Here is a 24,389-nt window from a genome sequence, read left to right as displayed (position 1 = left end):
TCTTGAGGGAACCTGGTCCATGATTATGGTCATTCTACCTAACCCTTGAAAATGACCATGGGTGTTTTTTTCCCCATAGACTGTCACCCCCCCAGAAACAACACAGCCCCTACCCCTTGATGGTTCATGTAATGCCCCACAACATTTTTGTAATGGGATCCTAAACAGAATATACACCAAGTATATCAAACATTAGGAACACCTTCCTAATATTGACAACAACAAGAGGCAGGATATCTTTAAAACATTTATTTGAAATAAATTCCTTTCTTTTTGCATAAGTGCAAAATGCACTCAAAAACAGCCACCTGAGGGAAGTCTACATCTTTAAATAAAAAAACAAGCAAAGTGTACATTTTTCGTACAAAATTCTCTTTAAAAAAATTGCAGTTTGTGTATAATATATATTCATATTTTCCAAACTTTAAAATAAAGACTCAGAAAATAAACACAATCCACCAAATTAAAAACATTTTCCCTAGAATTTAAAGCTGAGAACTTTAGACCCTGTTTTCATTTCTGTATCCGGCATAAATATACATATGTCTCTCATATATATATATATATATATATATATATATATTCTCTGTGCTAGTGTTTGACCAGACAATCAAAACCTATTGCAAAGTAGTAAAGTCCTACTTTAAAACATGTGGGGAGAAACAAAGTTCCTTTCATTTCAACATTTGAAAGAAAGGTTATGCAAAAGTCTTACATCAACTTTTACATCATGTGACATTGTAACAGAAGTAATTGGAATCCCTGGTTTTATGAGAGTTCACTTTTTCCCAAATTGTGTCAATTTGTGTTCCAAAAAACAAATACAGAAATCCAGTTTTGCTTATGACCAGAACACATTTCCCTGACTTTAGAACTGAGCGCTGTGGCGGTCGGAGACGCTCAGCGCCGGTATGGATGGAAGCCCGTTACGTTGTGATTCTGTCCTCGAGCAAAAGCGGCTGCTGTAGGCTGGGGGCCCGCCGCCGGTTGTGCTGTTGGTGCCCCGTATGAAGCGGTCTGCTGGCTGGGATCTGCAAAAGTATGGCCAAACCCACTCAGGTCCTGACCATAACCTGTGAGGGTGGGTGGAGAACAGGGAAGAGGGGTTCATTATCACAATCATAAATGGTGCTCATAAACAAACAGATTCCAACCAGCTAGGTGAAAGTCCCTTATTTTACCCAAAATAAATACAGCATTGATCATGGTTTCAGGGCTTTTTAATGTTCATGTTAAATATTGTCTGTCTTCCTTCATGAGCCTCCATGAACCAAAATTCTGAGTTTGGTTAGCCAGTTAAGAATGAGTGCTTCCGGTGTAAATCAATCGGTCTATTATTTTGAGGATTCAAAAGATGTAATCTGAACTGTTATGAGAGGAATCAACAAAAGGAAAACAGTATAAATGCTTAACAGGTTTTTATTTTTAAATAGACACGATGGCTCCATCTCCCTGCAATCCACTGTAGCAGGAGAAGCAGAGAACTGCATAGACATTCAGTTCAGATCAGGCTGATAAGTTACAACTCATGTCAGACACTACAGAGTAATGAAAAAAGAAAAGAAAGGAAACAGAAAATGGTAGAAGAACACAAGCAAACTTTCCCACAAGGTGCTCAAAGCGCTACAAAGCTGGAAGAAACATGTGGAAGAGCAGACCTAACATGACCAGAGAAATCAAATAGATATCGGACATTCATTCACCAGCCACAAGTGTTTGTTTCTTCATACAAACTTTCCTCTGATTATCATCTTTGATCTGTCAAAAGGAGACGATGGCATATGGGGAAAAAACAAGTTAATTGACTGCTAACACTTTCAACAACAGAGAGCAAAATAAAAACGTTAATTATAGTATACCATGAACACATTTTGCCAATTAAATCTTCTTTTTTTACCAGAAAAGGCAGAGAGAGAGGACAAACAAATCTGAGGACACAGGTGTTGTTGGTATAATAAACTACAGCTACGATAGGAAATGAGACGTATTAACATTCAACAGGCATGGAACCCTGTTAATTGATTTATTATTCATATCGTGAGATATGTTCACGCAATAAGATCTCAATCTCAAATCATTGAATACCGTAGCTGTATTTTAGTTTACTCTAGAAGTATGTACTTTGTATGCACAAACATACAAAAGCACATACAGGGGAAAGGGACGCAAAAAAAAGTAGCAGCTATACGACTTTATACTGAACTGTACTTTTGGTGGTTGGAAAAGAATGCTCACACCTACCTGCACTACTTCCTCCCTGCACATCCTGACCATTACTGTGAGAAGGACGCGTTGGTCCGTAGGAAGAGGGCTCCTGAGGGTAGATACTCAGGCCTATCAGGGAGACGAGGAGACTAGGTTGACGCAACCAAGATAGTCTACTTTACTTTAACATTGTCCCCTTCTTAGACCTGCCACTAGGGCTTGGCTTAACACTTAATTATTACACTCCCGCTGACTGCCTGATCTTAAGACTCCTACCATCACTGCACACATCCATCTGGAATTACAAACACATAGGGTGAATGGGGGTGGGGGGGCTACTTGCTAATGCCCTTTGCCGCCTATGGTTACCTTTCTAAAGTAGGCAGCTAATGCAAACGGGAAAGCGCAGGATGGGTAAGCAAAGCGCGAAACACTGAACAAGATGGGAATCTCAACTGACAGTCACAGGGATGTATTCAACTGATGCAGTGCATTCGGAAAGTATTCAGACCTCTTGACTTTTTCCACATTGTTATGTTACAGCTTTATTCTAATTGTTTCCCCCCCCCCCTCATCTACACACCCATACCCCATAATGACAAAGCAAAATCAGGTTTAGAAATGTTTGCAAATGTAAAAAAACAACAACTGAAATATCATATTTACATAAGTATTCAGACCCTTTACTCAGTACTTTGTTGAAGCACCTTTGGCAGCGATTACAATCTTGAGTCTTCTTGGGTATGACGCTACAAGCTTGGCACACCTGCATTTGGGGAGTTTCTCCCATTTCTCTCAGCAGATCCTCTCAAGCTCTGTCAGGTTGGATGGGGAGCATCGCTGCACAGCTATTTTCAGGTCTCTCCAGAGATGTTAGATCTGGTTCAAGTCAGGGCTCTGGCTGGGCCACTCAAGGACAATGAGACTTGGCCCGAAGCCACTCCGGTGTTGTCTTGGCTGTGTGCCTAGGGTCGTTGTCCTGTTGGAAGGTGAACCTTCGCCCCAGTCTGAGGTCTTGAGTGCTCTGGAGCAGGTTTTCATCAAGGATCTCTGTACATCTTTCCCTCTATCCTGAGCCTCCCAGTCCCTGCAGCTGAGGAGTGGCTTCTGTCTGGCCACTACCATAAAGGCCTGATTGGTGGAGTGCTGCAGAGATGGTTGTCCTTCTGGAAGGTTCTCCCATCTCCAGAGGAACTCTGGAGCTCTTTGAGTCACCATCGGGATCTTGGTCACCTCCCTGACCAAGGCCCTTCTCTCCCGATTGTTCAGTTTGGCCAGGTGACCAGCTCTAGGAAGAGACGTGGTGGTTCCAAACTTCTTCCATTCAAGAATGATGGAGGCCACTGTGGTCTTGGCGACCTTCAATGCTGCAGAAATGTTTTGGTACAATTCCCCAGATCTGTGTTGACACACAATCCTGTCTCAAGTTCAAGTCTCACAGCAAAGGGTCTGAATACTTATGTAAATAAGGTATTTGTTCTTTATTTTTAATACATTTGCTCAAATTTCCAAAAGCTGTTTGAAACATGTGTGTAGATTGAATAGGAAAAACATTTAATCCATTTTAGAATAAGGCTGTAACGCAACAAAATGTGGACAAAGTCAATGGGTTTGAATACTTTCCAAATGCACTGTACTATTTTGAAGAGCTATACACTTATAAGAGCTATTAACAAAACAAGATATCTAGGTCTGTCTCTCCCCACAGATTTTTGTTCACTGACAAATGCCAGTGAGGACGAGGGGGCAGACAGAATTAACTAACTAAGCAACATACATTAACCTTTCAAAAAGCAAGGATTTACCAAGGCATTTTGTTTACTAAGGAGGAAGAGACCTTATGCAAGAGCCCCTCAATTGATGACAATGCTGGATTTGTACCCAACATGGTACAATAAGTATAATTGAAGGAATTGAAAAAAATCCTGATACAGTGCCTTCAGTCTTCTCATATAAGCTTTCATATTTGTTTGTGGGGAAAGATTGGTCTGAAACCTATTACTCTCAGGAGAAAAATAATCTACAGGATCCATTGACACCATGGAGCTCATGCCAGGAGAGAAAAGCCAGCCAAGTCAATACCAAAAAGGGAACAGTTGGTCAAACTGCCTGTAACCTTTGCCAGTAAAATACAATACCTTCCTTTGTCTATCTGCAGTTTGGTGGATATTCCAACTCCTCTCAAACAAGATTTCTAGGCAGGATGATCTAGTTCATACCTATCATTGGTTACCCATCCACATCATTACACAGCCCTAACTGGAATATTCCAAAAAAGGTGACACTGAAGAGTCCTGGGTATGGTGGGACTTCTATAGTATCTTCGTGGCCAAGCCGTGGGGGGGGGGGGGGGGGGGGGGGGGGGGTGTATGTATGCAAGCGTGCATATGCATGTGATGTCGTTAAAGCTACATGGTACCAAAGGTTGCGAGCTCCTGCTTGTTTTAGGGTTGTTGTAATGAGCTTAGGCTAGGGAGGGGTTGTTTGACCCAATAAAGCATCCAACAAAATGGATCTATCCAGTATAAGCCATAATAACAGCAATGCTGAGGGTGGGGCTAGGGACTGCATGGAGGCTCTACTTACCATACTGGCTGTAAGGGAAGTCTGGCTGTCCCGTGGGTGCTTTGCTGATGTCCTGAGTAGGTGTTGTAGCTGGAACAAACCCTAGCGGCCCTGTTACCGGAGTCGTGGGCGGGGGCGGCACTCCTTGTGGGGCATACTGCTCACCTTGAGGCGTGCCAAAACTGTACCCTAAACCAGTGCCAGATGGAAGAGTAGTTATGTTGTACATTCTGAACTATGAAAGATCACCCGTATGATATATATCCATTTTATTATAATCAAAAGAATCATAGAACCTTTGTCAGTCTAGGCAGTAGGGTTGGATGATATTAGAATGTAATCATATACTGGTGGTATTAAAAAATTATATATTGTGAAGACGATATTAACGTTCGTGAAGATAAAAATTGAGAAATCTAAAACGTGTTACTGTTGGTGTTACATTATTGCTAGCGCTGCAGACCAGCTATTCATTTCTTCAAGACAAAGCTGGTGTTGAAATTATATTCCTCCGTTTTACCTGACTTAACGATGCCCGCATTTGAAACGCGCACTAACATTTGAGTTTTTTTGTGGAGGAATTTGTACATATGTGCAAACACTCATCATAAAGCAATGATTTTTATTTTTTACAAAACACACATTTTTGGGGACATAACAATATTGTTTATTGCAATATTGGCAATATGAAAACAAAACCATTTACATAAATAGAAACATGCTTTTCTTATGACAACAATACATTGCAGATACTGACCGAACTGAGGTGGTGTGCTGTATCCCTGTTGAGCGTAGGCCTGAGGTGCACCAAACCCCCCCGGCGGGGTCGTTGTGACGAGGAATGCGTTGAACGGTGAGGGGGGCTGGACGGGAGCGCCACGGCCCACAGATAAAGGGGGCCCGTACCCACCTGAGTCAGAGAGAACACAACAGTTACTAAATACGTGATGACAGGTGTCTATTGGTACATTTTCAGTCTTGGATATATCCTGGTTGAAACCCACTGTCAGTAGAGACTGCACATTAGATAACATTTTCACCGCTGGGGTGGTATGATACAAGACTTAAGCAAGGGTGAAGAGTGTTAAGAATAATGATAATTTCCCTCTAGAGACAGATAATGGACTTAGAGTGCCCTCAGGTATCCCAGCTGTCACCGTGATAACACTGGTGCTTAACTGACATTACCCAATTGGTCAATATGGAAAATATAAAGTGCAAGGCAATTGTCTATGACACAATACTTTCTTGATAAGTTAACCATCACAAGACAATAGCTAACTATTTAAAAAAGCTAGTTAGTGCGAGATATCCAAAACAGTCAAGTGATTCAAGGGCAAAACGTACCCATGTGCTGGCCTGTAGACACCCAAACTCCTTCAAAAGAGAAAATAGTTTAGTATTTTGCTGGCACAAAAACAATTCTTCAATATGTAATTTCTTAACTACAGTACGTTGATCATTCCTCAAAGTAAAGATTCAATGTGGACCTAGAAATACAATGTTAATATTATTTTAAAAAGCAATCAGGCATTTTAACAGTTTCCAATACTATATTTCTCCTAGGTATAATAGAATGTCATGTTCCTGGTCTGACAGAACGAGCCGCTTTCTCTGCTCTGGCTGGTCTCCCACTCACCCGGAGGCCCATAACTCTGCTGCCAGCCCTGGGCAGGCTGTGCCGACCAACCATTGGCGGTACTCAGGATGCCTCTGGGTCCCCAATGGTTAGGTTCAAGCTGGCCAGGAGCATTGCTGTCCCGAGGTTCAGCCTTTTTCACTTCCACCTGGACAAAGGACAAGGAGGGCACAATTTGCAAGACCAGTAGTTTATCACCAAAATACCTTCCTTACCCGATCTCACCCATTACTAATATTTCTCTTCAACATATCAGCTTGAGAGGGTTTCAGTTTTACATCTTATCTGGGCCATTACACTTGTGCCTAATGCAGATCAATACTTTAAGGGGAGTTGAGTAACAATATGTTTCTCAGGTACTTCAGTCACAATAAGATATTGCTTAATTGTTGGTTAAATCATTTTGAATAAAGCATAAAATAGCAATTGATTTAAAATGGTGCAAAAATTTCATAAATTTGACAAATCGGCCTGAGAAACATATTCATATTTCCTTTTTTTGTGCCCTTTCACTTTGATAAAAACATCTATCGGAAGGTAAAGACTTACCTTTTCCCAGCTAACGTTTAAAGAATCTCAATTATATTTAACTTGTAGTAGAACTTCAGAGGGAGATGGATGTACAAAGAAATGTATCATATATATCAGAAGAGGTAAAACATGCAGACAATAGAAATGGACAGTCATAAGTCAATTTAAAAATGAATCTTCATACCGTGTCAGATAATGGAGAAAATTGCAATGGTGCTCAATTGACTAATACCCATCTGATTTGCTCATCTCACACAGAATAGAAGCACTTGGTATTGGACTGGACTAATGTTCAATGAGGTTGAAAAGCCAATCATTTTGTATCACACCAGATGGTTTGTGAGGCTACCAGCCCTTATCTGCCCTATAAAATAGTAGTGTCACTTGTTGTAGCCAGCCAGAGATACCAGCAGTTTACCAGAGCGACAAATGGGTTTAAAAACTACATGGCGGGGAAGAGGGGGGGACTAGACAGAAATAGACTAGGCTCTATAGAGGTTGAGTTATTGGGGTCACCTTGCGAAATGAATCTCAATTTCCCCCCTGCTTTAAGGCGGTGCCACTTTCTTTGCCTCGCCTCTTTCTTCTCTGTCGACCTAATTACAAGCACGTTTCCACGAGTGGCCCTCCGTCTACAGAACAGCTACCTGGGTCTTCTCCCGCGGGCATRGTGGCTGGGAGTGATGGATACCATGACTTCAATACACTACCCAACAGCAGAACTGGGATTTTGTCCCACAGTTTGATGTGCTCCACTTTCTAATTTTGTAACTTATATCCCCTACCTCCCTCAAGTCTAAGCCAAAGGTAATGTCAACTCAAGATCAAGCCAAGCCCCGATTCCTTCTGGAAATCAGTCAAGGAGTCGGTAAGAGGATAGCATAATGTAGGTAGGGTCCCATACATCAATTATGAACAGACATGGGTTGAGCTCAACTATGAAAAATGGGTACATAAGTCACTGTCCATTTAAATGTTCTCTTTCAATCAAAGACAAATGTTGTGTCCTCATATGGGGGGGGGGGGGGGGTAATCACACTATTGAATGCAAATTTTCCAAATTAATTTTGTCAAGATAATGAATGCTATAGGAGAAGATGTCTCAGAAGTAGTTATGCTAATTGTTTATGATAAAACGACAAATCATTCATGACAGAATATAAAAACTACTGGTATCACAGAACTGTGGCTTCAGGCACCCACTTAGCTAAGAACTTGTCGCTGGAAGGAAGTAGTGAATGATAGGGGCAAGCAAAATCAACTGTAATTCAAAGACGGTGTGAATAGATAGCCCTAGAAAAAGACCCACCCATTTTGGTTGTCAGAATTGATCGACACAGTATGGAGATTCTTAAACTGAGGTCACTTAATTTAGGTTCTTTAGGAAATATATCAAATAACTCAAAAAGTAAGTGACCTGCCAACAAAATAATCAAAAAAGAAAAAAAGAACTGAACAAGACCAATCCTTTAGGTGATTTCTCTGTGGTAAAATAAAGCATTTTAGGCTAGACTTAAATGTAAATGTAAACTCTTATCTCCCATTATATGCTCCAAAACTGGCCACTCCCTTGAATCTCCAAAGCCAGGGCAAGTATTGTTTGAAGTAAGATATCGAATACCTTTTACAACCTAAAGGAGAGGTCAAAATAAACAAAGCCTTGGGCGACTACAGAAGTTGTCACTAATATTTCAGGAGGGGTGACCGAGTATTCTTTACAACAAGTACAAGGTCAACCAGGCCATTGAAATGTTACGTGATCCAGAAAACAATTGTGACCTGATCTTTTAGGAAAATCTTCAGCCATGTCATTAAAATGAAGTTTATAAGAGCTATAGGCCTTCAACCTCATTGGTGGCCCCTGAAAATAAGAGCTGTAACTCAAATTTAACAGCAGCAAACGATGCATCCCGTCGCCCAAGCCTCAGTTTGATCTTGAGGGTAAAATAAAACTACAACTACACACTTTTTTGCCCATGATGTCGTGAAAATGCATGTTGACAGCCTGGTCCACTGATTGTTCGGCCTCGAAAGTAATAAATCCAAAACCTAGCCAACGACCAAGAGTGAATCAAGGTAGCAGGGTGTTGTGACAACACAAGATGAAGAACAGTATTGGGCTCAGCAAGACAAGGATCCATCAAGACTGAGCTGGAGGCTCCTGGGGTTCAGATGATGTCACTGACTTGCAGCGATACACAAGCTGAAGTTTGAGGGCTGAGGCACTTGTATCATCCAAGATAAACTTTGCACCAATCCTTTCCATGATCAACTAAGGTTTCAGTTGGTTTTTTTAACTTCTAGCATAGCAAAGTCTTCTTGTTCTGTATTATATAGGTGTTTGAAAATGTAATGTAATATATAAAATTGTAATACAGTTATATCCAGTGCAGTCAGTTGAACTACTGAGGAATATAAAAACTATATAGATTTCATGACACACTTTAGTGGTTTCAGAGCATTCATGTATGTATTGGGTGCCAATTGGCCCAGCGGTATTGATGTTACTTCATTTCATCCAAACCCCAACTTGATCTGCCCCTTGGTATATTGCTGTGCAGCACAAACTGGCAGCATCCATCGTTAATGCATAACAAAACAAAAAAAATGGAGAAACAGAAACTGTACAATGTCTAAAGCTTTTTCAATTTTTCCCAAATGTGGATTTATGTTTAGAGTCAGCCAGGATAAGCCTAAATGGAAAATTACAATATTGCTTACAACAGCAACACAAAGATATAGGCCATTTTGTCCTCCGAAATGTGTAAGTAATAACTAATGATGCTGTCAAGAGTTTGCATGGGGGATAAACAAAGTTCCCGTCAAACATGGTGAAAAACCCAATGGTGTAAGTATTCAACTCTTACTGTACAAAATAAAAGCCCTGAAATGAAGGCTTTGATAAGGTGATTGACTGTGAAGCCTCTCAGTTTTCCATTGAACTGCATAGAGCCTGTGTTATTCTAACAAATCAAATCTAAACTTTTATTGGTGGCGTACACAGTTTTGCAGATGTTATCGCAGGTGCAGCGAAATGCTTGTTTCTAGCACCAACAATATCAAGCAAAAACACCATTCATCCCAATGACTACAGTCCCTGCATGATATTAAAAGTTACTCTAGCTGAACCTATGAATATACGGCACTGTAATTGAATCCTTCATTTAATTGTACATTTAGAACCCCAACATTGGCAAATGTCCTGGTTCTGTAAAGTCTTGTGATTTTTTTGTGGTGATAAAAAATTTCCACAGTACTTCAGTTATGCAGCAGCAATAGCCCACTACAGTGAACCAGTTTCATTTTGATAAACTCATACCAGTGGCAGAATTGGGTTGTGAGAAAATCTCCACTCTGGGACCTAACCTGATTCCAATTAAATGTCCTTTGAGACAACCGAGATTTTGAAACCGCTAATATTATTTCAAGCTGTCCCAAGCCGCCTGATCTACAACTATAAATATCATCCATCGATGACCTGTCCTTAATCTAGATTCAAAACTTAGTTCAAGCATTTGCAAACAAACATTCCTAGACGATCTACCCCAAAAAAGGTGTCAAAAACCCAGTCGTGCTCAGCGCAAAAAAAACTCAAGTTCATAACCATGATGAKTCTAAACTTTGTATACACCCCAAATTGACAGCCTGAACATTCCATTTTTGGTTCAAACATCTGGCCTGTACCTCTGTGATACCACTCAGTACACAATAACCTAAAGGAGAAAAGACAAATCTTAAGAGACACCGTTAATCACATTCAAACCATTCACAAGGAAAAGGACAGGAAAATTAAAATAGGAAGGGCTTATACTTACAAAAATACTTAACTTTCTACATACGGGAAAACACTTAATATATATATATTTTTTAAATCAGAAGTCTAAATTAAACAAAAGAAAACTTAGCTTAATACTGAATGTTTAAAAGTATTTTAGTAAAAGAAAGGTCTGGATATTATGCTTGATTATGTTAATGTAATTGCTGTGCAACATCGTGTAAATTCAGATGACAAACTATTCTGCTTGTCTCCCCAAAGAGATCAATGAGTACTGAAGTAGAAGAGGTGTAATAAATGACAGGAGTCATTGACTGCTGCATCATTGCTATGTGGGACAAACGCAGAAGAAACAGCTCTGAGCAAACTACCCAACCTAATGTAACCTACATCTAAGCTAAACAGTTCTGAGCTAACTGACCAGACTAATCTACATCCACCCATGCTGGTCTTGTCATTCTAGGGGTGCGTTTACAGCCCAATTCTCATTAAWTTTTTTACTAATTGGTCTTTTGACCAATCAGATCAGCTCTGAAAATGAGCTGATGTGAAAAGATCTGATGTGATTGGTCAAAAGACTAATTAGTGGAAAGAATATCAGAACTGGGCTTCCAGTGTAAACGCAGCCTAACTATCAACTAATTTAACAGATGAAACTCCTTACTTTGTTCTTAAAAACTATTTCAAATGTCAACCGACCCTGGGAAAAAAAAAGTGAACTGTATCTGCATAATTTAGGGCCATAGGAATTCCTTTCACCAGTTTCTTCAGGGTTTCCCTCTCAAAATCACACTAATAGAAAAAACTAAACTGGATGTTATAAGTCCACAACCATGCTATAAACCACATCAGGAGACCACTTTTGAGTTCTGGGTAAAATTTGAGAAATGTCTTACCCTTAAATTCCAGTGAGCACCTAGTTAGAGGCTGTTTAGTGATGTTTTTGTAGCACACGTGATGGTAGTTTGCAAAACAAATATCCACTGGATTGATGCAAATAATCATGACATCATTCTGCCAGGTAAACATAGGCTACCATGTAGTTAACATTTAATTGAGAAGGTTTTTGGGAAAGCCTTTCCATCTATCAGAAGATTTTTCATTAGCATCATCGCCAACCGCGACACAAACTGGTAGCTGCGCGCACTGCACACATGGGGAATTCTCATTGACTCTTCAGAAAGTTGCAGGAAATACGAATCACTGATGCATTCTGTTCATGTCTTGTGATAAACTTGGGCTAATTAACACATTTTCTAAACATTTAGTTGATTCGCTACCAAACAAAGTTATATTGTTCAATTCCAATTTATTGTCTGGATTGAGTCCATGTTTTCCGTATTGCAGATTTTATAGGGCCCTAATAAAAAAAAGGAATAATCTAGCACTATGCTGGTGAAGTTCTGCCATTTCAGCATTTAACTCAAAGCACTCAAAAAAGACAAATGTTAACTTTTGTCAAATGGTCAAAGGTTTAAATAAGACAATCCATTTCATGCAGCCTGAATAATACCACAAAAAAATATCAAGATACTGTACTCAAGTATAGTCGTCATGATAAAGCCAATTTATTTCAAACTACATGTAATACTATAGTGTGTTAGCATGTCCCTTAATAAAACATCTAAATGCATCAAAAGCTGATCCGGTCACACAAAGTCAAGATGTTTGAAATTCATGCAAACTTTCTCACCATGTAAATAGGACTGCACGGGGAAAGCTTTCAGTATTTAAAAGGTGGCATCCATTACAACGCCTGTGAATGAATGACGAACAAGACGTTCCACCAGAAGACACAGGTGGGTCTAGCTGTAATTGAGCATGGGGGAAAGTGGATTGAATGCGGCTTATTCTCTTTGGGTCAGAATAGTTTGTCATGAGATTTAGAGATGGGAGGTATGGAAGAGAAAAACGAGATCAGCTTTTACCTCGGGGCCTCTGTTTCTCCGCGTCATAGATCATTACCACCTCTGTGACCTTGGATTCAACAAAGGAGAACATGGGCTGCATTAGGATACAGGGAAAAATATGCTAGTATTGCCATTGCATGCATCTCTCAGTTGGAAAACTAACACATTCTATCAATATCCTCTCCTCATATTGATGGCATTCTAACAGAAAATACTACTTTTCCTGTAGTCTTCCAATAAGCAGTTCCTATATTGGATCCTGTGCAAAACATTTAAAACTGTTTTAGGTATTTTTTTAATATAAAAGCTATACAATACAGTATAGACATTTTAACAGGACTCACCACTCCAAATCTATTGAAATAGTCCCGGAGTTCAGGTTCACCGCAGTTATGGGGGATTCCGCCGACAAATATCTTCTTTGATTTATTGCTGTCAGCTTTGCTGCCCTTCTGAAACAAAGAATGGGATCTCAAAGCCAGATCAAGAATCTGTACAGGTGCATCAAATCCAGGACCGAAAGACTGAAAAACAGCTTCTATGTCCAGGCCATCAGACTGTTGAACAGCCATCACACCATCCCCTGTAGTAAGAGAGTAGTACTCATGTAGTAAGTAAAAGACAAAGATAGACTCGCTCGCACTCACAGCCAACGCTGCTGTCCCATGTATATGAAGACAAACACTGGACTGTTTCTTTCACACCGTGTATTATTCACATAGCTCATTCTAATATATCTACTACTGTACGTTCCATTTTTGTTAAACTGTTTATATACTCAAATCTTGACACGGCTCACTAATATCTTCTGCTTTACATGTCATTCTCAGTATATATTTTAGGTGGCATTTGGATTACTGAGTGTTATTTGGGTTGTTATCTGGATGAGTTCTAACATTTGTGATTTGTTTTTTAGTTTTTCATTATTATTTGTGTACTTGTTAAGACATTTTTCCCTGCATTTTAGGTGCTAGTAACAAGCATTTTACTGTACCCTCTACAACACCTGCTTAACTGTGTACGCAGCCAATAAACTTGTATTTGAATCCCACTGAAGACAATTCACCTTCATCTAGTCAGACAGAGGAGAAGAAATTAGGTTCTCTCATTCTGCCCTGGGGTATAATTCTTCACGTCACATCAATGCGAACACTAGTCCCAAAAGATCAGGGCACACTAGTGCCTTCACTTCAGAGTTACTGAGACAAGCCATTTCAGGATCTCTGCGTAATTTTTTTTATATACTAAATCACTTAAGTCTAACAATTAAATTTTGGGCTCATTAGTAGAAGTCATGTTCACAGCAATAAGCATCAGTGTGACAGATGAGATTTCTAGAGGCAGATAGGACCCCAGTTTATCAAAGGACCAAAAGGATACAATTTAATCCATTCTACCAAGGCTTGGTGCCCTATTTCTGTAGAGGACACATGTAGCCCCAACTAATTAAAATACGCCCCTTACCCAGCCGTCCTTCGTTCGCACTTTTTCAGGTTGCATTCCTCTGGGAGTACATGGCTTGGGATCAATCTGAAGGCAAGGAATGAAATTGTACATCTCACCCTTCAGTGAAAAATCCCCTTCAAATGTTCCCTCCAATTTATCTGGTGAATTTGCCCACTCAATAAGGCCACATACAAATTAAATAAATGACGTGTTATACAATTCACATTATGATAAGTCAAAGTTTAACTGCAAGAGAATGACCTTCAATATGGCAAAATTGACCTGTTCATATTGCTGCATAGAGCAACTTGTAGCAAACCAAGCATGTCATGTCCAGCCCACTGCAGTTACATGTTAGTTCAACTAATAGGCATCTGAACAGGCAACACTTGTTTGGCAAACAGCCTGCTTTCATGTCCATGAATGTCCTTCAGAGCCAGCCTTACATTTACTGAAGATACCAATGCCAGTTATGAATTCACTACTACTTGCTCTTGTACAGAGTATCATCTACGTGTAATACTTCAGTTAAAAAGTCCACATTCCCATGCAGTGCTTAATTGTTCTAATACTTAAAAAAGGCATAATTGATAAGACACATATTTTACTTTCCTTATTCAAGCTGCAAAGTGCATACTCACATTTCTGCCATCAAGATTATGAGGTTTGGTCTCCAGTACAGTCCGGACACAGTTGGGGTCTTTGAATTTGACAAAACCAAAGCCCCGCGACTGATTTGTGGTTTTGTCCTTCATGATGACACAATCAACTACTTCACCATACTGTGAGAAATAGTTTCTCAAAGTTTCTGATAGAAAAGAGGACATTGACATGAGTGGGACGATCCGTTACAGGATCCTTTAGGGATACATACATAGTGTCCTGACATTATGGGTAATGTGTTTCAAAGTTCACTGAATGCAAAGTATTTAGTATTTCATTAAGATCCCCATTAGTTGTTGCCAAGGCAGCAGCTTCTCTCCCTGGGGTGAGACACGCATGCATCTTTGGAGGCAGGGCATGGAGGTTTCAACAAATAATTTTCATAACAATCACATCGAATTCTTATAATTGCTTTTCTTGTCATTGAAAGCCCCAAGGAAATACCAAGGAAGGATGCACAAAATGACATAGTACTGTGGCTATTGCTCATAACTTCAGAAAACACTGTCAGATTGAAGAGCGTGGTGCAAAGACACACACTGCCCAATCAAGCATGATACAGAGAAGGTCTCTGAACCGTAGCTTCAGACAAACTCGCTTAAGACTAGATCTGAGCAACTATGAGAAAAGCCTGCATGTGTACTTTAATTACAATACACACTAACATGCCACCCTTTAGTACTCCAGAACAACATTTTTATGCACACCTTCAAGGACAACAGTATGTGCACTGCAATACGCCTAATATTGACTGGTTGGTAAGTAGACAGCTGACTCACCCTGTGTTGTACTCCAGTCCAAGCCACCCACAAACAGTTTCCTATAAAACGAGAAAAAAAAGCATTCCTTTGGCTTTAAGCAAAACCTGAGATGGTCCATCATTCCTGGGACACAAGACCACATTATCAAATGGTTCTGATGCGTTAACATGTGAAAACTGACTGTGCCACATTATTGTAATGTAACCTCACAATAGATGGAGTTATTTTACTGAGGGTATATTTCTTTAAGCTGCTGATGATGCATATCAACAAACCCTGCTTTCTACTCAAATACTGGAATAAGGGTGACTTGTTTAGCACCGACAACACCTCTGGTCTTGTTTTGAAACCTTTTGCCACGTATACAGGCTAACATAAACCAGGCAAGCGAAGATATTAACTTAAGCTAGCTAAATTAGCTAGTTAACCAAAACACATTAATTATCCATGAAACTTGAAAGAYCGTTAGCTAACGTTACAGATTTGACTTTAGTTAATCTTATAAACCAACGTTAGCTATATGCCGCAAGTAAAAKAAATATTAAAAAAATAGGTAAGATACCATTGCCTCAACTATAATTTGATATGGATAATGTTGACGGATCAAACCAATATTACAATGCTCTCAATCTTATGCCCTGAAGTCAGTTCTCTATCAAGTTCAAGAGTAACAGCGCAATATTAGCTATCACCAGCAAGTAGCCACAATTGAAAAAGTTTACTAGCTTCTGGTATTTTTAAGCATGTAGTGTTAACCAACGTTATATTCTGTCGACTTCAATCAAACTTGAAATTGGCTACTTTACAAAACGAAGATAGCCAAGTGTCGACTCCTGATGATAACGTTACCGTGCCGTATTGGTACTTCACCACTTTYCTAGCTAGTTAACGTTAGCTGCCAACGCTAGAGAGACAACTTGTTTCGGTTTATATTTATCTAGTTAACTAACGTTAATTAGATGAATAGTTGAGTACTTCAATTAATTATTCAATGACACCATGTAAACATTACTTTTGATTAGCTATCTAGCTACCTAAACCAATGTCATGCATGTTTCCAAATTATTCTTAACTAGCTAGGCTAAAGTCAACGTTCGCAAACTAGCTAGTTAACGTTATTTACCAGTACTGTAGTTATAAATATAAAAAAGCCAACTAGCTAGCTAACGTTAGCTAGCTGAGTAAAAGTGGTGATGCAGGTGATATCTATCACAGTAATTCATTGATTGAAGTTAAACTGCAAAGGAGTATATACTTATATAACTAATCCTCATTAATTAGGTGGAGATCACATCTTACCCAACTTCATCTCCGGCTAAATTGCTGTTCATTTCTAAGGCTAGTGCAGGGAACGGGTGCGCTGTCACTAGTTTATTGCTTCAGTACTGCTCCACTCGAGGAAGGTCACTCCGCTTTTGGTTGGAACTGAATCTGCGCAATGACGACGTTTGCCACACGGGGTCACCTGCCAGGGGGTGAAAAAATGTAATAATATACAGTTGTGGGATATGTAGTTGAAATTCAAGATGTAGTCTCTTCATTTACAAATTAGATCAGAAAACAAAATAATACTGCCACACTGCATTGCTTGTGGATGTACTATATAGTGCTGAGTGATTAGTGCTTTTTGAGGTTGGTTCGGTTTCGGTTCGATTATTACCAAAGAAATGTGGACATTAAATGTATACATTTAAAAAAACCAATTAACGGTAGTGACTGAACATTACTACTTATCACTTACCACAATTTATTCACATTACTTTACTTTAATAAAAGTTAGAAGGATTACTTTATCCTATCCTAGGTATTCCTTAAAGAGGTGGGGTTTCAGGTGTCTCCGGAAGGTGGTGATTGACTCCGCTGACCTGGCGTCGTGAGGGAGTTTGTGCCACCATTGGGGTGCCAGAGCAGCGAACAGTTTTGACTGGGCTGAGCGGAAATCATAGTAGATAGCCAGAGTGAATTTACAAACGCACCCTCAGTCTCCATGTCTGCTCCAAATGTTCACATTACAGTTCAGCGCACCACACAGACCGGACAAGTAGGTGGACACGTATTGGGTTATGGCCATTGTAGTCACGAACCAAGTTTTCAGCGCTAATATTGGCCTGTTGGAAACTACAACTCCATACTACATCGCTTGATCTGATTTATAGCTACAGAAACTGTGCATTGACCAAATAAGTTAACAAACGTCCGTCAATTAAAAACAGCAGACATTTCAGTTAATCGCTCAGCACTAATGTACAGACAGGCTAGTGGAGGATCATAGTTAAGGATCATATCACCTCCACCTTACCCGACACCCTAGATCCACTACAATTTGCATACCGCCCCAACATATCCACGGATGACGCAATCGAAATCACACTGTACACTGCCCTATCCCATCTGGGCAAGAGGAATACCTACAGTTGAAGTCGGAAGTTTACATACACCTTAGCCAAATACATTTAAACTCAGTTTTTTACAATTCCTGACGTTTGATCCTTGTAAAAATTCCCTGTCTTAGGTCAGTTAGGAGCACCACGTTATTTTAAGAATGTGAAATGTCAGAATAATAGAGAGAATGATTTATTTCCGTTTTTTTTTCTTCTTTCATCACAATCCCAGTGGGTCAGAAGTTTACATACACTCAAATAGTATTTGGTAGCATTGCCTTTAAATTGTTTAACTTGGGTCAAATTTTGGGTAGCCTTCCACAAGTATCCCACAATAAGTTGGGTGAATTTTGGCCCATTCCTCCTGACAGAGCTGGTGTAACTGAGTCAGGTTTGTAGGCCTTGCTCACACACGGTTCTGGCCACAAATTGTCTATGGGATTGAAGTCAGGGCTTTGTGATGGCCTTTCCAATACCTTGACTTTGTTGTCCTTAAGCCATTTTGCCACAACTTTGGAAGTATGCTTGGGGTCATTGTCCATTTGGAAGACCCATTTGCGACCAAGCTTTAACTTCCTGACTGATGTTGCTTCAATATATCCACATAATTGTCCTTCCTCATGATGCCATCTATTTTGTGATGTGCACCAGTCCCTCCTGAAGCAAAGCACCCACACAACATGATGTTGCCACCCCCATGCTTCACGGTTGGGATGGTGTTCTTCAGCTTGCAAGCCTCCCCCTTTTTCCTCCAAACATAACAATGGTCATTATGGCCAAACAGTTCTATTTTGGTTTCATCAGACCAGATGACATTTCTCCAAAAAGTACAATCTTTGTCCCCATGTACAGTTGCAAACCGTAGTCTGGCTTTTTTATGGCGGTTTTGGAGCAGTGGCTTCTTCCTGGCTGAGAGGCCTTTCAGGTTATGTCGATGTAGGACTGGTTTTACTGTGGATAGAGATACTTTTGTACCTGTTTCCTCCAGCATCTTCACAAGGTCCTTTGCTGTTGTTCTGGGATTGATTTGCACTTTTCGCACCAAAGTACGCTCATCTCTAGGAGACAGAACGCGTCTCCTTCCTGAGCYGTAWGARGYCTGCGTGGTCCCATGGTMWATACTTGCGTGCTATTGCTTGTACAGATGAACGTGGTATCTTCAGGCGTTTGGAAATTTCTCCCAAGGATGAACCAGACTTGTGGAGGTCTACAATTGTTTTTCTGAGGTCTTGGCTGATTTCTTTTGATTTTCTCATGATGTCAAGCAAAGAGGCACTGAGTTTGAAGGTAGGCCTTGAAATACATCCACAGGTACACCTCCAATTGACTCAAATGATGTCAATTAGCCTATCAGAAGTATCTAAAGCTATGACATAATTTTCGGGAATTTTCCAAGCTGTTTAAAGGCACAGTCAACTTAGTGTATGTAAACTTCTGACCCACTGGAATTGCAATTCAGTGAATTATAAGTGAAATAATCTGTCTGTAAACAATTGTTGGAAAAATGACTAGTGTCATGCACAAAGTAGATGTCTTAACCAACTTGCCAAAACTATAGTTTGTTAACAAAAAATTTGTGGAGTGGTTGAAAAATTAGTTTTAATGACTCCAACCTAAGTGTATGTAAACTTCCGACTTCAACTGTATGTAAGACCGCTGTTCTTCGACTACAGCTCAGCCTTCAACACCATAGTGCCCTCCTAGCTCATCACTAAGCTCGGGGCCCAGAGTCTGAACCCGACCCTGTGCAACTGGGTCCTGGATTTCCAGACCATCCCCAGGTGGTGATGGTGGGCAACAAAACCTCTGCTACACTGATTCTCAACATGGGGGCCCCACAAGGGTGCGTGCTCAGCCCCCTCCTGTACTCCCTGTTCACCCATAATCGTGTGGCCACACATGTCTCCAACGAAATCATCAAATTTGGAGAAGACACAACAGTGGTAGGCCTGATTACCAACAACGATGAGACAGCCTACAGGGAGGAGGTGAGGGCCCTGATGGAGTGGTGCCAGGAAAATAACTTCTCCCTCAACAAAACAAAGGAGCTGATCATGGACTTCAGGAGACAGCAGAGGGAGCACGCCCCCATCCACATCGATGGGGTCGCAGAGGAGAGGGTGAAAAGCTTCAAGTTTCTCGGTATGCACATCACTGACAACCTAAAATCGTCCATCCACACAGTCAGTGCAGTGAAAAAGGTGCAACATTTTACATTTACATTTTAGTCATTTAGTAGACGCTCTTATCTAGAGCTACTGACAGTTAGTGCTTTCATCTTAAGATAGCTAGGTGGGACAACCACATATCACAGTCATAGTAAATAAAATTTTCCTCAATAAATTAGCTATCAGTAAAGTCAGAGCTGTTAAGGGTGGGGAGTAGTGAAGTGTGATTGTTAGTTCACAAAAGGCTATTTTTAAAAATAATTTTCTATTTGGGAGGTCGGGGTGAGGAGGTGGCGCGAGGGGGGAGCTGTGGGATTATTTAAGATACTCTTTGAAGAGGTAGGGTTTCAGATGTTTTCTGAAGAAGGGAAGGGACTCTGCTGTCCTAGTTTAAGGGGGAAGCTGGTTCCACCATTGGGGTGCCAGGACAGAGAAGAGTTTGGACTGCGCTGAGCGGAAGGGCCAAGAGACCAGAGGTGGCAGAACGGAGTGCTCTGGTTGGGGTGTTGGGTTTGAGTATAGCCTGAAGGTAGAGCAGGGCAGTTCATCTTGCTGCTCCGTAGGGAAGTACCATGGTCTTGTAGTGGATGCGAGCTTCAACTGGGAGTCAGTGGAGTGTGCGGAGGAGTGGGATGTCATGGGAAGACTTGGGGAAGGTTGAATACCAAGGAGGCTGCAGCGTTCTGGATAAGTTGCAGGGGTTTAATGGCACAAGCAGGGAGCCCAGCCAACAGCGAGTCGCAGTAGTCCAGACTGGAGATGACATGTACCTGGAATAGGACCTGCGCTGCTTCCGGTGTGAGGTAGGGTCCTACTCTATGGATGTTGTAGAGCATGAACCTGCAGGGGCGAGTCACTGCTTTGATGTTTGCAGAGAACAACAGGGTGTTGTCCAGGGTTATGCCGAGGTTCTTTGCACTCTGGGAGGGGGACACCATGGAGTTTCAACCCGTGATGGAGATGTCTTGGAGTAGGCAGGACTTACCTGGGAGGAAGGGCAGCTCCGTCTTGTTATGAGCCATCCTCCCCTTAAGCAGCCTCAACTGCTTGAGGTGGTGAGCCGTCATCCAAGCTGAGATATCTGCTAGACACGCAGAGATGCGTGTCATCACCTGGGTGTCAGAAGTGGGGAAAGAGAAAAGTAGTTGAGTGTCATCCTCATAGCAATGATAGGAGAGACCATGTGAGGATATGATGTAGCCGAGTGACTTGGTATATAGAGAGAAGTGGAGAGGGCCTAGAACTGTGCCCTGGGGGACACCAGTAGTGAGAGTACGTGGTGCAGACACAGATCTTCTCCGTGTCACCTGGTAGGAGCGGCCTGCCAGGTTGGATGCAATCCAAGAGTGTGCAGAGGCTGAGACGTCCAGCCCTGAGAGGGTGGAGAGGAGGATCTGATGGTTCACTGTGTCGAAGGCAGCAGATAGATCTAGGAGGATAAGAACTTCAACCTTTATTCAACCTTAGGAGGCTGAATAAATTTGGCTTGGCCCGTGATATCCTCACAAACTTCTACAGATGCACCATTAAGCACCCAGGGTTTCTTCTGGACAGGGCCTAAATATACTGTCCTAATAAGCACATGACCTAGAGCAGCGTTTCCCAAACCAGGGGTTGGGAGGGACCCCATGTGGTGTTGCCTGATTTGAAAATGGGGTTGCGAGAGAAACAAACAAAAACAAAAATTGCGCATGTTATGTTAGTAACATCTGGTAGCCGCTAGATGCGGTTGTAATAAACAGAGTGGTTTCTGTTTTCTTCCTACAGATCTGGCTCTATCTTTTGAACGTTTAAGCTACAACATATTATGACCCCATCACTGAAAGAGAAGCCTCTCAGGAACATGTATGTTTCCCTCAACAATGCCCATGAGCTGCGCATGACTCATTAGAAAAGGCGTTCAATCAGACTGGGGGGAAAAGAACATCATCAATGATAATGTTTTTTTCTCAGAAGATCAGACAAAATTATTGCCTGATGATCTTCTGAACTTCCCAATACCTTTCTGCATTTCAGTCACCCTAAACCATATTTAAATAGATTTAAATACTGTAAAAAGTACTATCAGACTGATTTGTAATAGACTGTCATAGTCACAATTAAAAAAATAAACATTGGCCATTGATTCCATACATTTTTTCACATGGTGGGGTGGTTATTATTGATATCAAAATGGGGTCACAGGCCAAAAAGGTTGGGAAGCTCTGCCCTTGAGATATCCCTTATTGGGACAGTGGTTAGAGTGTTCGTTATTGGTGCTGGTGGTCTAGGTTTGAGACCCACTAAGGGAGTCACCCTACTTTCACATTCTTGCAATATATGTTAATGTCATTATTTTGATAGATCACAACCGGCAGTGATCGGAAGTCCCATAGGGCGGCGTACAATTAGAGTATCCTTTTGTAATTTAATGGAGGTGTGAATGCTTCACTCAGTCTCTCTCCTATCGCCCTAGAGTACTGAATCAGACAAAAACAAATCTGCTGGAGGGTGGTCCTGGAGTTGAGAYAGAACTTGGGTAAATACAATGGCGCAATTACACTTGACATGTGGACTGACGATTTTCAAAAAATAGGATACTTGTTTACAAACATTGGAGTAAAACATGCTTATATTTCAGGTTATGATGGGGTATGACAGATAAACTAAACTCATGAGTCATTTATATGTTTATATTCTTCAAGAATCAATGGGTACATATCCTTAAATTATATGTCCAAAAATGTATGTAGTAACTGCAGATTGGCCATTTAACATCAGATAAAAGCATCAACATCACAGGAAAATATGGACTACAATGTTTTTTGCAAAAAAATGTTACTAATTAATTGAAAACCAAAAGCTAAAATGTCTTGAGTCAATAAGTATTCAACCCCTTTGTTATGGCAAGCTTAAATGAGTTCAGGAGTAAAAATGTGCTTAACAAGTCACATAACAAGTTGCATGGACTGACTCTGTGTGCAATAATACCGTATAACATGATTTTTTAATGACTACCTCATCTCTGTACCCCACACATATAATTTTATGTAAGGTCCCTCAGTCGAGCAGTGGATTTCAAACAGATTCAACCACAAAGACCAGGGAGGTTTTCCAATGCCTCGCAAAGAAGGGCACCTACAGTATTGGTAGATGGGTAGAAATTTAAAAAAGAAGACATTGAATATCCTTTTGAATGTGGTTAAGTTATTAATTGCACTTTGGATGGTGTATCAATACACCTAGTCACTACAAAGATACAGGTGTCCTTCCTAACTCAGTTGCCGGAGAGGAAGGAAACCACTCAGGGATTAATGGAGGTGTGAATGTTTCAGTCAGTCTCTCTCCCATCACCCTAGAGTCCTGCATCAGGCAGTTTCATCAGCTGTCCAGGTGGCTTGTCTCAGATGATCCCGCAGGTGAAAAAGCCGGATATGGAGGTCCTGGGCTGGCGTGGTTACACATGGTCTGCAGATATGAGGCCGGTTAGACCTACTGCCAAATTCTCTAAAATGACATTGGAGGTGGCTTATGGTAGAGACATGAACATTAAATTCTCTGGCAACAACTCTGATGGATATTCTTGCAGTCAGCATGCCAATTGCACACTCCATCAATACTTGTGGCATTATGTTGTGTGACAAAACTGCATATTTTAAAGTGGCCTTTTATTGTCCCRAGCACAAGGTGCACCTGTGTAATGATCCTGCTTTTTAATCAGCTTCTTGATATGCTACATCTGTCAGGTGGATGGATTATCTTGACAAAGTAGAAATGCTCACTAACAGAAATGCTCACTAACAGGGATGTAATCTTTTTGGAAAATCTTTTATTTCAGAACATGAAACATGGGACCAACACTTAACATGTTGCATTTATATTTTTGATCAGTATAGTTATAGAGGATCCAATGGGATATTTTTCACAAGGGTAGCTAGCACTGAGGTATAAAATAACGGTATCTAGCAAGGCTAACGTTACTTCTCCGTTGCTAGCTAGCTAACACACATTCACATCAAGCAGCTGAAATGACAGCAAACTATTTACGTTTTAATTTTTTTAAACCTTAATTTCTATTGCCAATTCTTTGGATATAGCCATTATAATGACCCTGATGAATGAATTTTCCTGGATCAGAGAAGCTGTCAATCTTGCCACGTTCTCATGACATGGTGGAGATCGCAAAACAATACAAAAAAAGAAAAATGTCGCACAGGTCGGATAGGCACACAAGGCTTATATTAACCTGAGCAAAAAAAAATGCCCAGTGATTTTTACCTTTTCCTGTTGAAAGTGATATCCCAAGTATAAATAAAGTAAAGTACACACACTAAWGGGTAATAAAATATGTTCTGAGCAAAATAGT

General features: G+C 40.7%; 1 protein-coding gene across 6 annotated transcripts; it reads right to left on the bottom strand.

Annotated features, from left to right (window-relative positions):
* Positions 1–234: 234 nt before the first annotated feature.
* On the bottom strand, positions 235–16,919 carry LOC111975581 (DAZ-associated protein 1). 6 transcript variants are annotated; one of them, XM_070447510.1, is made up of 14 exons: positions 16,795–16,919; positions 15,514–15,554; positions 14,713–14,879; positions 14,090–14,155; positions 12,970–13,077; positions 12,644–12,692; positions 8,907–8,989; positions 6,410–6,557; positions 6,118–6,147; positions 5,528–5,680; positions 4,792–4,959; positions 2,242–2,334; positions 1,704–1,758; positions 919–1,073 (listed from the first exon to the last, which is right to left on the bottom strand). In XM_070447510.1, exons 1-13 carry the CDS (start codon positions 16,824–16,826, stop codon positions 1,748–1,750), a joined length of 1,149 nt encoding a protein of 382 aa, XP_070303611.1. In that variant the 5' UTR covers positions 16,827–16,919; the 3' UTR covers positions 919–1,073; positions 1,704–1,747. The 6 variants fall into 6 exon arrangements, with proteins under 6 accessions (XP_023859734.1, XP_023859735.1, XP_023859736.1 ...); XM_024003966.2 differs by lacking the exon at positions 1,704–1,758 and having other exon boundaries at positions 235–1,073; XM_024003967.2 differs by lacking the exon at positions 1,704–1,758 and having other exon boundaries at positions 235–1,073; positions 12,970–13,074.
* Positions 16,920–24,389: the final 7,470 nt, after the last annotated feature.

This window comes from Salvelinus sp. IW2-2015, linkage group LG16, assembly GCF_002910315.2.
Source record: "Salvelinus sp. IW2-2015 linkage group LG16, ASM291031v2, whole genome shotgun sequence".
In the NCBI taxonomy this organism is placed as follows: Eukaryota; Metazoa; Chordata; class Actinopteri; order Salmoniformes; family Salmonidae; genus Salvelinus; species Salvelinus sp. IW2-2015.
This window is presented reverse-complemented; position numbering and strand designations above follow the sequence as displayed.

Coding starts and splice junctions, on each gene's coding strand:
- LOC111975581 (XM_024003966.2), bottom strand. CDS start 16,826: ATGAACAGCAATTTAGCCGGAGATGAAGTTGG. Junction 15,555..16,794: donor TTAGCCGGAGATGAAGTTGG/GTAAGATGTGAT, acceptor CTCGTTTTATAG/GAAACTGTTTGTGGGTGGCT. Junction 5,681..6,117: donor GTCTACAGGCCAGCACATGG/GTACGTTTTGCC, acceptor TCTCTGACTCAG/GTGGGTACGGGCCCCCTTTA.